The sequence below is a fragment of the Lates calcarifer genome, unplaced genomic scaffold (assembly GCF_001640805.2).
Source record: "Lates calcarifer isolate ASB-BC8 unplaced genomic scaffold, TLL_Latcal_v3 scaffold_3_8, whole genome shotgun sequence".
Lineage (NCBI taxonomy): Eukaryota > Metazoa > Chordata > Actinopteri > Centropomidae > Lates > Lates calcarifer.
The window spans coordinates 97,262-113,605 of NW_026118160.1; the positions used below are offsets into that span (position 1 = coordinate 97,262).

The 16,344-nt window shown below is 38.9% G+C and overlaps 3 protein-coding genes and 1 long non-coding RNA gene across 13 annotated transcripts in view; all 4 read right to left on the reverse strand.

Annotated features, from left to right (window-relative positions):
- LOC108901866 (type-2 ice-structuring protein) overlaps positions 1-3,507 on the reverse strand; it is a 30,507-nt gene extending 27,000 nt beyond the window's left edge. For 2 of the 4 annotated variants that reach the window (XR_007812746.1, XR_007812747.1), the window contains exons 1-6: positions 3,431-3,504; positions 3,293-3,331; positions 2,884-2,996; positions 2,663-2,797; positions 2,464-2,575; positions 1,843-2,115 (exon numbers count right to left, since the gene is read on the reverse strand). Coding sequence is in view for 2 of the 4 variants with exons in the window: in XM_018703522.2 (XP_018559038.1) it covers positions 2,045-2,115; positions 2,464-2,575; positions 2,663-2,797; positions 2,884-2,996; positions 3,293-3,331; positions 3,431-3,485 (525 nt within the window). In the remaining 2 variants the exon portion in view is untranslated. Of the gene's footprint in view, positions 1-1,713; positions 2,116-2,463; positions 2,576-2,662; positions 2,798-2,883; positions 2,997-3,292; positions 3,332-3,430 lie in introns of those variants that run through there. The other 2 variants (XM_018703530.2, XM_018703522.2) reach the window with 2 other exon arrangements.
- A 2,620-nt stretch (positions 3,508-6,127) lies between these two features.
- Positions 6,128-8,716, reverse strand: LOC108901800 (type-2 ice-structuring protein). The gene is made up of 8 exons (XM_018703441.2): positions 8,562-8,716; positions 8,364-8,458; positions 7,990-8,037; positions 7,826-7,876; positions 7,573-7,673; positions 7,317-7,463; positions 7,117-7,225; positions 6,128-6,465 (listed from the first exon to the last, which is right to left on the reverse strand). The coding sequence occupies exons 2-8, from the start codon at positions 8,422-8,424 to the stop codon at positions 6,389-6,391; spliced, it is 594 nt and encodes a 197-aa protein (XP_018558957.1). The 5' UTR covers positions 8,425-8,458; positions 8,562-8,716; the 3' UTR covers positions 6,128-6,388.
- Positions 8,717-9,400: 684 nt separating this feature from the next.
- On the reverse strand, positions 9,401-12,895 carry LOC108901776 (type-2 ice-structuring protein). 7 transcript variants are annotated; one of them, XM_018703402.2, is made up of 10 exons: positions 12,759-12,895; positions 12,561-12,655; positions 12,271-12,321; positions 12,044-12,130; positions 11,763-11,813; positions 11,572-11,646; positions 11,016-11,125; positions 10,795-10,929; positions 10,203-10,314; positions 9,401-9,762 (listed from the first exon to the last, which is right to left on the reverse strand). In XM_018703402.2, the coding sequence occupies exons 2-10, from the start codon at positions 12,619-12,621 to the stop codon at positions 9,695-9,697; spliced, it is 750 nt and encodes a 249-aa protein (XP_018558918.1). In that variant the 5' UTR covers positions 12,622-12,655; positions 12,759-12,895; the 3' UTR covers positions 9,401-9,694. The 7 variants fall into 7 exon arrangements, with proteins under 7 accessions (XP_018558918.1, XP_050925507.1, XP_050925509.1 ...); XM_051069550.1 differs by having other exon boundaries at positions 12,271-12,348; XM_051069552.1 differs by lacking the exon at positions 11,572-11,646 and having other exon boundaries at positions 12,271-12,348.
- Positions 12,896-15,417: 2,522 nt separating this feature from the next.
- On the reverse strand, positions 15,418-16,343 carry LOC108901948 (uncharacterized). The gene is made up of 3 exons (XR_001963979.2): positions 16,314-16,343; positions 15,871-15,982; positions 15,418-15,665 (listed from the first exon to the last, which is right to left on the reverse strand). It is a non-coding gene; the product is annotated as an uncharacterized LOC108901948 (long non-coding RNA).
- Between the last annotated feature and the right edge of the window lies 1 nt (position 16,344).

The window sequence follows — 16,344 nt, forward strand, 5'->3', positions numbered from 1 at the left end:
GAAAGCCTTGCAGATGGTTTTTGTAATATACATAACCTTCTTCTTCAGACAGTGACAAGGTGAGAGTCTCAGACAGAGCAGACAGGGGATGGTAAGTCTGATGCAAGAATTCCTCAACTTCTGTTTTTGAAGTCACAGGTTGGTGCTTATCAAGGTTATTGGTTAATTCATAACCATAAGTCCAAAACATCTGTTACATAATCCGTTTTAATAGTTACCTTTATGCTTTGTTAATGTGATGAAGTTTGTATAAATCTGTTGTCTGTTCACAGTTATTGTTGTTTTACACATTGTCAAACTTCATCACTTCAGCTTGTTGGTTGATCAGTGTTAAATATAAAACAAAGGAGGCCTTAATGATGATTTGGCATTAAGAGAAATCTTTCCTCTCTCAGCTACACAGTAAACATTATAAAGTATTATGAAATTGGCCAGTGTGTTGAAACGATTCTTCAACTTCTCTTTTGGGGTTAGGGTTAGGGTTAGGGTTTCAGAAGCTGTGACTTCTTCAAAATGTCCTGGGACGATGAGTAATCATGAGTAAACTGAAATGTTGTGTTGGAGAAAATACGTCCATCCATCTGTTAGCAATACCCACTTATCCTTGAGGGCTGTGGGGAAAAGTACAATCCAAGAGTGTTCTTGAGTCAGTATGTGACTTTGGTGTCACAGTGAGGTTGCCAGGTTTGTCATTGTCGTTCCTGTGCAGAGACAAAAAACCAAACCTGCGCTCAAAGTCTGTATCTGGCAGCCCACACAGCGATGCTGCACAGACAAGATTTTCTCTGAAAATATGCATCACAGATCACACTGCATATTGTGAAGGTGAACATTTGTAGAGAAGAGGGAGAAATGCTCTTTGTCACCTCTCCAAGCTACTGAATTTTCCCACTGTCAGTAAACACACTGACATGAAAGATGTGTTAGACCTTAATCAAAAGTGAGAGTTCAGAAACAATTTATACTACTATACTACTGACACTATTATACAGTAGTTAGAGATAAAAACAGAAGATTTACTGTGACACAGATTCACAGACCAACATGTTTTAGTGCCTGAAACATTAAATTTTGCATCAGAAAACAAAAGAACAGTTCACTCTCCAAAGGACAGTTTATAGAAACCTGTAGCATAGTTATATCTACATTTTCTGTTGTTCCCCACAAACAGTTCCTGTTCTTTGAGGATAAATTTAATCAAGAGGTCTGAAAAAAGGCCTCAAGTTAAGTTCCTTATTTAACTCTCTTGGGCTTCTACTGAATGCCTTCGTCACAATAAGACTTTACAGTACTAATTCTCTCTAGTTGGATGTTTTGTGTCCTGCAGTGGATGAGCTGATGGAGTGAACTACAGCACCATCATGTGGACGGATGACTGTACTGCACGTTATCCTGTAAGTACAGAAATACAGTGTAATACTTTATACTTTAATACTTTATCGTCTGTTACTGTGAAAACACCCATGGTGCCACCATGTGGTGACATGGCTGTACTGTACACATGTATGAAAAATTACTGGACAAAAATAAATTGGAAAGTTGGAACTCTGGATAATGTATCTTTTTTTTTTTTTTTTTTTAGTCAGTGTTAGTGACCTGAACATTATTACTGAAGTCTTTTGTAGTGTAGAGTATTACTTAATGATATTATGGCAGAGGTTTCTGAGATGCAGGAACATTATAGAAACAAGAGAAATAACACTCACAGACCAGTTTGTTTCAATGCTTGAGTCTTTTAATTTTGCATCAGATAAGAAAGATTATTTCACTCTGCAGAATAAAGTTGTGCTAAAAGCATTCTTTCATTACACATTCAGTTTGCTCTCACTAAAGGCACAAGACCTAAGAGACAATCCAGCTCCTGTTACTGTCACTTGTCGCTTTGTTCCTTAAGTAGCGTTACAGCGATAGAGAAGAAATAAAGATGTGAAATGAGATAAAGAGACTTTGGGTTAGTTATGAGAGTAATGACACAAAGACAGATGAGTTTTCAAAGATGAACTCCAACACATCTGTCAGTGTTGATGGTGGACTCTGACAGGAATCAGTAGCCTCTCTTGGCACAGATGGATGGGAGATGAGCATTACACTGCAGATCATCCCAGCACTTCTGAGCTGTTAGAACCAAACACACACAGGAGTCAGTCAGTGCTTCACAAACCAAAACCTGAAACTGTGTGATGAGAGCAATGGGTTTATTATTTATCACAACACTGCTGCACACATTTCCAGGAAGAGACTGATGGTTGTCAGCACTATATGGGTGAAACTGTGGTAAATATGAATACATTATAAAACACTATTACAGCCAGTTATGAAATACTGTATATGACAAACTCCTGACTGATTTGATAAAACCAAGGAATATCTAATAAAGACTGGATGTATTTCTACCTTTTTTACTGTTTGCTAATCAAACCACTCTTACACATTAAAACTGAACAGAAATGTCTTTTGATTTACCTGCATGATTCATCTGCATACAGTTCTGCTGTCTGCGATAGTTGTTCGGCTCTCCATGACACCAGTTTGAATAGTGGAAAGGTCTTCCATCACTCCAGAGCCAAACATTCTCCTACATGACAGAATCAAATAGATGAATAGATTAATTTTAAACCAATTTTTATCAAAGACAAATGTTGTGTAATGATGAATCAAATACCTCTTGTGCGTCAGAGCCTCCAAGCCATGCTGCTTTGTACTCATAGGTGGCAGTCATTATCAGCCTCTGAATCTCATGGTACTCTTGCACGCTGTGCACCGATGCCAAGTTCCCACCCATGGACCGACAGTTTCTCTACAGTGGAGAAGAGAGGCAGAGAGTGAAGCCTGCAAAAGTGCAGCAATAGTCAAACAAATATGCAGAATAGCTTCAGTGAATACCTCAGCCTGGGCCCAAGTCATAGGTTTTGGAACGAAGTGGAAGCAGCGACGATTGAACCGAGACCAACCACTGGAACATCCATAATAGGTTCTCTTGACCAGGTCAGTCTCTACTGAGGACAAATAAAGAGTAACGCTGTAATGTTGAGTTTCACATTAACATTTATATCAGTAGATTTTGTTTCTGTAATTATACACAGTAAAAGAAAATTGAATTTTGGGTTCCTTTATAGCAAGATTTAGTCTCTAAGAGCTTTGTAGTAAATCAATACATACACACTTTCTTCATTCAGCTTTTCTTTAGTAAAGGTAATTATAAGAAACATAGAAAACTATTCTGTGGGGTTAGAGTTAAGGATAATTCTATTTAACATGTTTTTGTTTAGACGGTAAAACACCACCCACTGACCTGCTTGATCGTCCTTTTTGGCTTTTTCCTCTGGAAGAGCTGGACAGTTTGACAAAGCAGTTATTGGCTTGGTTCAGCTCTTGTCTCTGCTCACAGACAAATAAATAAAATTCATCTTTGTCTTTTGAAAATACTCACCCACAGCTCTGGTCAGAGCCATCATGGCACAAACGAGCACCCACACGGTCAGCATCTTCACGGTGGGGAACGAGAGACAGAGCAGCTCATAAATATCATGACTTATCTCATCATCTCTGACAGAATGAGGAACTGAGGACAAACAATGCATGAGATAAAGTATAGTCTAAACCTTGAAGGCGCAGTTTGTGATCCACATGTAAATGAAAAGGGAAGCCTTTCAGTCAGATGAAAATTCATCTTTTCACTAGTGCTCCTGAAAACCGCTGTTACTCAAACTTTTCAACTTGCTTTGTAGCAGAGGTGATTGTGCTAAATCAAATTACAAGTTGGAAGCAAGTCATGTGACCGTTTTGAACTTTGTATGTAGCTGAACATTAGCTTTTTATTTCAGGTGATTGCATTTCAGCTTCAGAAATCATAAAAGTGGTGTTCATTTGTGGAGATGATCAAAATGTGTTTTTCTGAATTAATCCAAAAGACAATGAAAAATCCCATTGGCTTTTTGTCGAGGGAACCAGGGTGATGCTAATCAAATTGCACATTAAACGTCTTTATCATAACATTGTCTGTTTAACTACTGTGTACTATGTTTATTTGTTGAGTTCAGGAAACTAATTCTCTGCTTCTCACACACGTTCATTCTGCTTTCACATACTACACATCTATTTTCACCTAGTCACACAGTCGATTTACTCTCACATTCATGTATTGTACTTTTTATGGTCCTGTTTATCTTTCTTATTTACATTTACATGTGAGTGTTATCTTAGAACAGACTTGAGAAATAGTGAACCCGTCCTTATATGGAGACATTTGTCTTGCAGTAGATGCTATTTTAACTCCTCCTTCTTAGACTGGAAGTTGTAATACTCTCAGATTCTCAGCAGAACTGCACGTATCCTGTGAATCTAATGAGGGAAAGGAGAAGCCACAGAGTTGCACAACAGGCTAAAAGACATTTAATGTACTTCTTTAAAAAGGTGAAGTTCCTGCATTTCAGCTGCAACACAGCCCAATATATTTTTTCTTAGTCACAGTAATTGTTGTTTGAAGCTACAGTATGTATGACAAGTATGAAAATAAAGCTCTAATCAACTAAGACAACATACAAACCACAGCTATTTCAGAATTGGTAAAAGTCATCTAATGTCATTTCTTTTAACCTGATGAACAGGTGGTTATGAAAGTACCTAATAAGATCAGAAAAGCGTTTTACTTTACATATAAACTATTATTGTTTATTTATTGGACAAAACAAAGAGTCAGAATGATTATATGTGGTTTTGCAGTGTCTGCAGTGTTTGAGTCAGCTCCATCCAGTGGCTGGAATGGGAGGAATGGGAGGCAGGACAGGTGACTCTACCTGGAGGGTGTGGCCAGAGCAGGAAGAGACAACCTTTGACCTCACATCCTCCTCATGGCTGCTCCAGACACTGCTCCTGCTTTGTTTCATGCAATCCTCAGTTTATCTCTGCAATCCTTGTCTTCAGTTAAGCCCTGACCCTCTGAGAGTTTTGTTTATCTACCGTTTGTAATGAAGACTGTTTTATATTTTGTGGCTAACATCTGTCTGTGGACCTTGGATTGTTTTGGATGTGGAGAGTCAGACATTTTGTCTCAGCCACCATACTGTTTATCAGCAGCAACAAGGGATAAGACGTGACTGAAGCTGAGACAGTGAAGACCATGAGATGCTCCAACTGCAGGTTCCACATTAAAAATGTAAGTGCATCTTAAGTTAAAATCAATCTTACATTTATTAAGTAAACTAAACATGAAGGCAGCTATAGAAATAATTCATGTGAAGTTTTATTCTTAATATGACTCCTACTTAAATTTATGAGTATCAATTTACCGATAAGCCTGAAAGACCGTTTTATTCATTTATTTTTTAGTATGACTTGCAGAAAAAATCCTTATCCTTATGACCCTGACCTGTCATTGCCCCAGTGCTTTTTTGAGGAACTCAAATCTCATTTCCTCAAATACTTTTTGTTCAATGTAGAAAAAAAGCTGATAATGATTATCACATAAATCCAACAGGGAGTTGTACAAAGATTTATTTTTTTTTCCTCAGGATGTAATTGTAGATAAACATCTGAGTATCATCCAGTCAGAAATCTTTGTCATTTTCCAGTAGCAGCAAGTTAATTCAAATGAGAAGTTGAAAGCATTATTGCATAACAGTTCATCTTCATGTCTGTGCTGCATCATTTTCACCGTGTCACTGTTTGAAGGCTTCACATAATGCTGAGTCACCAACTTCTTTGTCTTGTGATTTTTATAAAAAACTGAAATGGAAAAAACAGTGTGACAGATATTGCAGTGTACACTGTGGATGATACAGCTCAGAAAGGTGCTATAACGAGGGCTGAGGAGTTAAACAGATCTCTGTATGTGCAGTTCAGCTATCAGCAGTGATGCAGAAAGTGTGAGGTTGATAACTTTTGTGGTTTTTAGTTGAGAACTGCAAGTCAGCACTGTCTGTTAAACTACCTCTGTTTAACTCATCTTCTACTTTAATCAGCAGAGCAGCAGATCATGTAGCTGGTGCAGGACGTACTGTGTTTCATGCTGAATTGTTGTTTGTGCTTGAATGAAGTTCTGTCATAGATTGTGGGATAAAAACGTTGACTAGAGGCAGTGATGTGGACAGAGATTCATTATAATCAGATTTAACATGGAGTCACAGACCACTGCTGAAATTCTTTAATTTGCATAAGATAAGAGATAACAGTTCACTCTGCAGAATAAAGCTGTGCTAAAATCATTATTATCACATTCAATCTGCTCTTACTAAAGGCACAAAACCCCAGCTGTATTATATGAATGGATGGATGTTTCATTCCTAGTGTCCTAGCGTAGCGTTACTGTGATCGAAAAGAAATTAGAATGTAAAATAAGCTTCAGGTTGTAGATGAGACTGACGTCTTCATTATCCTATCTGCCCAGGAATCACATGAGGACGATGCTGCAGACAGACGGGAGTTCAGTGTCACACTGCTGGCCCTCCAAGCATCCACCCATATTTTCTGTAAGTATCAAAAACACTGGAGTCAGGCAGCTCTATATTAAGTGAACCTGTCTAATGACCTGTCACTATGTAAACAGACATGATGTCAATATTCTATGTATAGGAACATTATGTACAACAGTATCACCATTCACAGTAAAAGTATGTAAGTGATCCTGATACATCTGTGCATTTACAGCTGCATTAGTAAGGTGCTAATCAGAGCTAAAGGATAACTCCTTTATTTCTGAACCACAGTTTTTGGATGTAAATATGACTAATAGGTAGAAAAGGTATTTTGAATTAGTGCAGTAGTCAACAAGAACCAGTATAAAACAAACAAACAAACAAAAAAGTAATCTTACCCTGCAGGACATGGAATACCACTGGATCTTTCTTCTACCAGTGAAAGTCCCACAGTAACACAAACTAACTAACTGATCAAGGCAGTGGTATTGCAGCAGCTCCCATGCTCTGCAGGGTAAAATGACTGTTTTTTCAATGGAGTCTGGTAGTGACTCCACTGACAAAAATACAGAAGTTATCCTTTAACACCATATCAGATACTGCAGTACAGACCATTAGCTGAGTTTATAATCCCAAAGAATATTTACTGTTTGTCATCATTAATACCATTTATGCATTATATTTTCAAGGTTGGTTGATTTACCTCCAAAGTTTATTTGTAGACAGTTGTGCTCCTGCTTTGCAGGCTCTTTAGGACAGAAGGAATAAAATCTCCCGAAACCCATGGGGTCAGTCCAGGACCAAGAGGGATTCTGTGAGGCAGAAGAGGATGTTGTTTGAATCCATACAGAATCTATATATATCTTTTACAAAACAGACATTGTGTAATGATGAATAACGTACGGCTGTTGTTTTATGGCCTCCAACCCACACTTGTCCATGCTCATGTCCAGCACGTTGCATCACTTCATGAATCTGGTCGGCGTGTTGAGCATCAGACACAGATGCAAGGGTTGCCGGCCAGATCCCGCTCTTGGAACGGCAGTTACTCTACAGTGGAGATAAATAGAGTGCAGTGGCCAATATAAACAACCTTGGTAACTGGACGATTAAAGAAGATGACAATTAACCAGGTGTGCGAGAATAGAGAATAGATTACCTCAGCCTGATCCCAAGTCATCTTTGTTGGAACGTAGAGGAGACAGTGAGTATCGTAGTTAGTCCAACCGTCAGGGCAAGAAAAATGTGGAAAATAGTTCTCTGGGGGACAAACACAGCAGAGAGGTGAGTCTCCAGTAGAGTTTACAGAACATATAGGTGCACTTTTTTATGTGTCTGCAGGAGAGCATTGTGAGTGTAATTCATTTTAGTAAAATCTGCCAAAAAATGAATAAGTAAATAAATCCACTAACCCGGGTTAGGCGGTGGTGTCATATAGTCTTCACCTCCATGAACTGGATCAACTGGACAATTTCACATAACAGTTATGCTGTTTTCTTTATGTATCGCTCGTTAAATATATTCATGTGCCAAATGCACATCATTACAAATCAGAGGAAATACACTGAACACTCACCTATGATATGTTCAGATGGCCAAAATTCATTCTCTCCAGGTGGAAGAGCTGGATGGAAAGTTTGACACCAGTGAACGGGAGTAAGTTTATAAATGCAATATAAACCTATTCCTGAAAAAGTCACAGCTTTTAGTAAAAGTAATGATAATACAATATAAATACACTCTGTCACACCTAAAACTTTAAAACCTTTGGACTGCAGCATCACAGAGAAGATATTTTACCTCGACTGTTTTGTATGTAACACCGTCTGCAAAGTAACTAAAGCTGTCAGATAAATGTAAGTGAGTCAGAAGTACAGTATTTCCCTCTGAGATGTGGTGAAATACAAGTAGAAAGTAGAAGAAATATATGAAAGTAAAGTAAATACTGACCGGCAGCTCTGGTCAGAGCTATCAGGGTGCACACAATCAAAGACACAGTCAGAGTCTTCATGGTGGATGGTGCAGATGTTAGAGAGGATGATAACCTTTCAGACAGACAGACAGACATGTTACTCATCCTGCTGCAGGGAGCACACAACTTCCACTGATAATCAGTTCTTTGTTTGAAGGAAAGAAGACAAAACCAACCTGCTGCAGTTTCAGCCGGTAGCTTCAGTCGTCCTGTGTGGAGGATCTGAACAAAGCTGAAGAAATACCAACTCTTAAATACACTTACACAAGTACAACAACAGGAACAGAGGCCATGCACAGTAATAACACAGAGACATGCAAACATTAATTATCTCCAAATATTAAAAGGCGGCACCAGAGAAGCATCATGTTTTATTTGTCAAGATTAAACTCATTATCGGTACGGCTGTTCCACTGGTATTTATCTAGGGATGGTGTTGGCCAAACAATGCCCTTATTCTGTCACCTGACACCTGCTCAATACAAGTAGTCTAATTCAACTTTTAGAAGAAAGGAAAACATTTGCTGTAAAAACAAAGTATATTTCAGTAACTGTGTGAGACAGAGCACCACACCAACCACGAGGACTTGTAAGTTATGACATGCACTGTTCTGGTTTTCTGGCCTGGACACTCCACTCTGATGAGCAGAACTGTTGTCAGTTGGTGGAAATCCAACCAGATCATAAAGGAAAGTGAATTGCACCTATACTAAACAGGTATTCATTGTCCATTGACAAAGTGAAGTTATCAGTGGGCTTGCGTGGGCTTGCTTGCAGAAGAGTAAATCTGGTTCATGTACGATGTTGTTCTGGTGCTTATCAGACATCTAGTTTGGGAGTCTCAGACTGGGTTCACAGTTAACCAGTGATCTGCTTTTTATATGTTATGCAGCAGCTGCAGCCACAGGAGGGAGGGAGTCTGTGTATCCTGTAGTGATTACTGTCAGGGACTGAACTCTACAATAGCTACCAAAATGATGTTGTACAGTATTATTTGATGGAATCACAGACCAACTTATTTTAATGCTCAAGATTTTTATTTTGACATAAGACAAGAGACAGAGAAAGATTATGCTAAAAGCAGTCTTTTTTTTTTTTTTAACACGTTCAGTCTGCTCTTTAAACCCAAGACACAGTCCAGCTCCTGTTTATTGTTACATGTCGCTTTGTTCCTTAAGTAGCGTTACAGCAGTAGAGAAGAAATGGATGACATATAGAGATGATACAAGTTGTAAAATACAAGATCGTTCAGGTTATGTGAGACTGAGACGGCTCTTGACTGGTTTCATTTCACGCCTCTGTCAGACGATCAGATTTTCTTGGCACAGACAGACGGGAGAGCAGCTTCACAGTTTCCATCATCCCAGCACTTATTGGCTACAAGGACAGAAAACGGGGGAGCAGTCAATGAACCAAAACCTGACTTTTGTAAGACAACATTAGTGACATTATATACACTGCTCAGCCTCAACATTAAAACCACAGACAGGTGAAGTGAGAATCATTGATCAGCTCACAGGAAGTGCTGTTTCTGTTGGGTGTGCTTGGTCTGCAACAATGTGTAGGTGCCACATGTCAAGTAACATCGACATGGTTTCCCAGCAGAACACTGTATTGTACTGTAACAAGAAGACTAATAATATTTACTTCACCTGTCCATGGTTTAATGTTGCTGCTGATCAGTGTCTGTACATTAATATATGTGCATATATCATTTACAGCCAAAATAAACACTTATAGTTTTAAAGAAGTGGTGAATATGCACCTTAGTGCTTTTACACTTTTTCATGCTTTCAAGGGAAATTTAAATGAGTTACCTGCAAAATTCATTAGAGCACAGTCCTGAGCACCTTGAAAGTCATCAGGCTGTCCCTCACACCAGTTCTCATATTTGAAAGTTGTTCCATCAATCCAGAACCAAAGCTTCTCCTAGAAAACAGAAGAGACAACAGAATGTCATTGTTTTGAGCATACCCTGATATTCTTCCATGTCCCTCCCATAAGAGTCTACAGCCATGCTAACACAGCTGAGTACTTATAGCCTCTGTGGGAAAAGAGCTGGTCACCAGTCTTCCACTGGTTATATATGACCAGGCAACTGTTACCACAGCAGGGGGAGCCACTGAACAAAATAATTCAACTTCTTTGTTCGTCACTGTTGAGGATGAGACACAGAGTAACTGACCTCTCAACTCAAAGGACACAGACACAAGCTATGTTTGAGCAGCACAAGTTGTTTTTTCATGCAGAATGTGTATTGTTTAAGAACCACTTGTACCGACACAACACGCCAAGAATCTGTGTGATTCTGTGTGCAGCACAGAAAGATAATTTAATGTGGAGCTGCTCATTACATGAGAGTCTCTGTTTACTCTTTTCTGTCTGTACAATGCTGCAATAGGAGTATACCTTTTGTGCATCAGAGCCTCCAATCCATGTGGGTCCAGACCCATGACTAGCAACTAATACCACCTTCTGAATCAGCTGGTACTCCTCATCGCTGTGCACAGATGCAAGGTTTGAATTCATGGTCTCACAGTTTTTCTACCAGTAGGGACAGACAGACAGTGGAGTTTTAAAAAATGACTGTGTACCCTGAGACAAACACTGAAGAACATCTCTGTGATTACCTGAGCATCAGCCCAACTCATGGCTTTGGAAACATAGAAGAAGCAACGGTCGTAGTACTCAGTCCAACCACAGGGACAAGATGTGGACCTCTTGACCACACGATGCTCCCCTGAAGAGAAACACTGCTTTTACTTCTTTGTTATTTTGGAGGCTGTAAATTTTAACAATTTTATCCTCAGGACATATATATATCATGTAGAAAAGTATTATAGTGGTAACCCTCCCTTTTTTCACAATTTGGGCTGCACATTTGTGGAATTATTGTTACCTTTGGACAGAGCCAGGCTAGCTGTTTCCAGTCTTTGTGCTAAGCTAAGCTAACCAGCTGCTGGCTGTAGCTTCATATTTAGCAAACAAACATGAGAATAACATCAATCTTCCCATCCAACTCTCAGCAGGAGTGCAGAGAAACATATTCCTGAGGGGTAGAGAAGGTAATACTGAGTCTCCAGGGAGGTTTAAAGAATATGTAGGTGCAGTTTTTGTGTGTGTCTGCAGTAAAAGTATAATGAATTTTAATTAATTTAACATAAATAAGTACATAAATTGACTGACTTGTTTCAGGCAGTGCTGTTGTTGTCTCAGGTGGTGGTGGTGGTGGTGGTGTTGTCATAAAAGGAAATGGATCAACTGGACAATTTCACACAACAGTTATTAACAAAAAACACCTGCTGTTTTCTTTATTTGTCCCGTGTTATTACATTGCAAATATATTACAAATAAGAAGAAATACACTGAACACTCACCTATTATCATAGGATCCATTGTCCCATGTTCGTTCTCTTCATATGGAAGAGCTGGATGGAAAGTGACACCAGTGAACGGTGGTACAAAAAGTAAACCAGAACCTGTACTTAGGTGGAGAGTTGGATAAACAGTCGATATCATTCTTATGTCTGTTAAATATGAAGCAACAGCCAGCAGGTAAATGTAAAGAATATGTAGGTGCAGCTTTTGTGTGTGTCTGCAGTAAAAGTATAATGAATTTTAATTAATTTAACATAAATAAGTACATAAATTGACTGACTTGTTTCAGGCAGTGCTATTGTTATCTCAGGTAGTGATGGTGGTGGTGGTGGTGGTGTCATCGTCATCATAAAAGGAAATGGTTCAACTGGACAATTTCACACAACAGTTATTAACAAAAACCATCTGCTGTTTTCTTTATTGTCCCATGTTATTATTACATTGCAAATATATTCATGTGCCAAATGGACATTATTTCACATAAGAAGAAATACACTGAACACTCACCTATTATCATAGGATCCATTGTCCCATGTTCGTTCTCTTCATATGGAAGAGCTGGATGGAAAGTGACACCAGTGAACGCTGGTACAAAAAGTAACCAGAGCCTGTACTTAAAGGAATAGTTTAACATACAGTTTTTGTATTTTTCACACCAAGTTTTCCTTTATATGTTGCGAAGATTTTCCTTCTTCTACAGCTAAATAAACCATCTAACCATGTGGACTGTGTGAAAAATGCAGCATCACAGTGAATGTATTTTATTTGTTGATCATATATACGAAGTAAATACTGACCGGCAGCTCTGGTCAGAGCTATCAGGGTGCACACAATCAAAGACACAGTCAGAGTCTTCATGGTGGATGGTGCAGATGTTAGAGAGGATGATAACCTTTCAGACAGACAGACAGACATGTTACTCATCCTGCTGCAGGGAGCACACAACTTCCACTGATAATCAGTTCTTTGTTTGAAGGAAAGAAGACAAAACCAACCTGCTGCAGTTTCAGCCGGTAGCTTCAGTCGTCCTGTGTGGAGGATCTGAACAAAGCTGAAGAAATACCAACTCTTAAATACACTTACACAAGTACAACAACAGGAACAGAGGCCATGCACAGTAATAACACAGAGACATGCAAACATTATCTCCAAATATTAAAAGGCGGCACCAGAGAAGCATCATGTTTTATTTGTCAAAGAAAGTAACTTCTTGTTATTATTTCACTTTATTTATGTAGTGATGGTGTTGGTCCAACAACGCCCTTACTCTGTCTCATATACTGGGAAAAACTCACCTGACACCTGCCCAAAACAAGCAGTTTAATTCAACTTTTAGAAGAAAGGAAAACATTTGCTATAAAACAAAGTATATTTCAGTAGCAGTGTGAGACAGAGCACCACACCAACCACGAGGACTTGAGCTATAAGTTATAACATCTTAAAGGAAAGTGAATTACACTTATACTAAACAGGTGGTCAGAAAATCACCTCCACATACACACTGCTCGGTGTCTGCAGGATGTTTAAAGAATAAATCCAGTAATTTTTTTAACCTGGGCCTTATTTTCCTGGGTTCATGTCTGTGTGGGACATGAGCATGGAGTGTGGGTATAGAATTCATCAGTACACAATATCTGGCAGTTTTGTGAAAAATATACTACTATTAATATGAATTCAAATAACACTCTTTTCTGCCTCACAGAATCCCTCTTGGACCTGGGACTGACCCCTCGGGTATCCATCTGTTTAATGACTTCTGTCCTAAAGAGCCTGTAAAGCAAAACACTGTCACAAGAATGAATAAAGAAAGTGATACTCAGTGCTGCAGAATTTTATATGCATTAAAGGTTAACTTCTGTATTTTATTTTTGTATTTCAGATCACATTTTCAAATTTTTTTTAATTGGTGCAGTGCTGAGTAGGGACAGTGTACCTGGTAGAAAAGTACAATTGTCCACGTCAATGGACGCCCACTAAAGTTCTTGTTTTTGCCATCGACAAACTCTGATTGTGTGTGACAACATTGTGCATAGGATTCCTACAGAGATAGACTGTTTTATTTAAGTAAGATCCTTTTTATAAAGTGTAATTTTATGTCACAGAACATGGAAGTTGCATCTCTCCACAAAGCTCTGAAAGCAAGATACAAAGCAAAGTTATCAGTGGGCTTGTGTTGTATTTCCAGCCACTGCAGAGGAATAAATCTTGTTCATGTACGATGTTGTTCTTCCACTGGTGCTTATCAGGCCTCTAGAACTAAATGTTAACACATGTTTTGTGAATTAGCATGCTGACCTGATAATAGCACCAGATTAAAAGTTAGCATGTCACCAGACTTATTACAGTTCATCCTGTTGATACATCTCTCTCAGTACCACAAATGTCACTGTTACAGTGGTGCTGGAGAAAAAGTCAGGAGATCTCTGAGGAGGATCCATCCTCCTGTGCAGCACCATGTCCCTCCCACATCCACGCCATGAGGTACATGGTGTCAACAGCATCCACTCATTATTAATGTTTATCTTCTGAGGAAGTTTGCAGTGTAGCGTACTGTAGCAAACAGATCAGATAAACACTGGTTTGTCAAATGATGATTTACTTCTATTTGTACATCAGGTTTTCCCAAAATCTACATATTTACACATCCGAGAAAAATTCAACCATGCATGTGGTTCATGTTTTTGACTGCAGTCAACAGTAATAACATACCAATTTAACTGGTGACACTGTTTTGGTCTTCAGTTGGTATCAGGATGTTGGATCCTGGTTGGCTGTGTCATTGATTGTCACATGTCCAAGTTGGCAAACTCTCAGGGAGGTGGACATGATAGGATTCTTAGGAAACAGTCACATGGCAGCATTCTGCCGGATGTTTTGTCAGGCAGACTAGGAGTGGTGTCACTGTGTATACCTTTCTGGAAGCAGAGCTTTCCAGTTTTACCTGGAAACCAACCTCGGTTCATGAAAAGCAACTTTTGTCACCTTAGTGAAATGTCTCGACAGCTAGTGGCTGCATCTCCATGATGAAACGTGGTCCTTGATATATTAAGTGTCAACATTTTTGTGATAGATTATTATTTCCTCTTTATGTTTGGCCCTAAGCAGACACATAGATGAATCACAATGAATATATAATAAATGTCAGTTTACCAACAAGATGCTGAACATTAGACTCTGTAGACAGGTCTTGAATGAAGCATCTGTACGTTCCCTCATCTGAGAGTTTGACTTTGGAGAATTTCAGTGAAATGTTTCTGAGCTTCAGTTCATCAGTGAAGAATGTGTTCATTTAATATAGAAGACACAGTCATCACAAAATAATGTTAATGGGTAATTATGTCAAGCTGGTCTGCTTGCTGCTGAATATGATGTTGAGCTGTTAAAGAGACACAGTTCTTTACTTCGGTCTTTACTTGCACATTACAGGTTCATGAATCAAGAATCAAAGTTCTGGAGTGATTTAAAGGTTAGTTCACAGATCAAATTTCTGTGGTGACTTATTGACCACAACCCGGTCCAAAATCATGTTTGTATGTACATAAATTATAAATCAAAGTTCAGGATCACATTTTAAAAAAGACTCTGGAGACCAGTTTGTTTCAGTACTCCAGTTTTTAATAAGATTGTTGCTCAAAGCGTTCTCTTCATTACACATTCAGTCTTCTCAGAGAGGGAGCTCCAGCTCCCGTTCACGTCACTTGTCGCTTCGTCCCTTCAGTAGCGTTACAGCAGAGAATCAAAGATGTGATTACACATGAGACCGATTACACAAAGACTCTCTCATCCAACCATGTTTGTGTGTTTGGTAGGTACATGACACTCGGCTCAGGAGCTTTGAGGGACGCTGGCACAGACTGATGGGAGGACAACTGAACACAGGAAGTCATTCCAGCAATGGCTCTCTGTGAACACAAGAAACACTGGAGTCAGTCAGAGCCACAAAAACCAGAACCTAACACAGTCGACTGAACTTGACTGGAAGAACGATTCAATGTTAATGAAAGAAAAAGTAAGTTTAAAATTCAAACATGCAAAACTGTTATTTGCTTTTCCTGTCTCATTTACATCAGTCAGACATCAGGTGGTAAATAATATGTTGTGATTTACCGTTAGCATTAATCTGTAAACAAGACTCGGCACCAGCAAAATTGTCTGGTTCTCCTTCACACCAGGAGTTGAATTCAAAACTGCTGCCGTCACTCCAGAGCCAGATACCCTCCTAGAAAACAAGAGAGAACAGAACAGATGTGTAAGTCAAAGAGTGTCACTCTCATTAGTCGGACGATCACAATCAGTTGTTACTTCCAGAAGAAGAAAAGTGTTTCATCAAGAGCCTTCCAGGATTATGTAACGTTTACTGAGTGTTTTCTCTGAGTCAGTTCCAAACTAACTGATATCAGTCATCAGCTGCATTTTGTTCAAACAAATGACTAAAAAGTTTGATGTGAACTTCACAATTAGCATTTGAAGAGTAGTTATGATTTCAGTCGACCAAGGCTTCCTTCAGTCAGCCCTGCAGATAAGACCTTTTATTATTTATGATAAATTACCTTTTGACAGTCAGAGCCTCCAACCATGTTG

What these genes read in the sequence shown, in the direction of transcription:
- LOC108901776 (XM_051069550.1), bottom strand. Translation starts at nt 12,621, where the DNA reads ATGAAGACTCTGACTGTGTCTTTGATTGTGTGCACCCTGATAGCTCTG. An exon ending in AACAGCACTGCCTGAAACAA is followed by an intron (nt 11,126 to 11,571) that starts GTCAGTCAATTT and finishes GTTTCTCTTCAG; the next exon opens with GGGAGCATCGTGTGGTCAAG. An exon ending in GAGGCTCTGATGCACAAAAG is followed by an intron (nt 10,315 to 10,794) that starts GTATACTCCTAT and finishes TCTGTTTTCTAG; the next exon opens with GAGAAGCTTTGGTTCTGGAT.
- LOC108901800 (XM_018703441.2), bottom strand. Translation starts at nt 8,424, where the DNA reads ATGAAGACTCTGACTGTGTCTTTGATTGTGTGCACCCTGATAGCTCTG. An exon ending in GACACCACCGCCTAACCCGG is followed by an intron (nt 7,674 to 7,825) that starts GTTAGTGGATTT and finishes TTTGTCCCCCAG; the next exon opens with AGAACTATTTTCCACATTTT. An exon ending in TCTACAAATAAACTTTGGAG is followed by an intron (nt 6,466 to 7,116) that starts GTAAATCAACCA and finishes TGATACTTACAG; the next exon opens with AAAATATGGGTGGATGCTTG.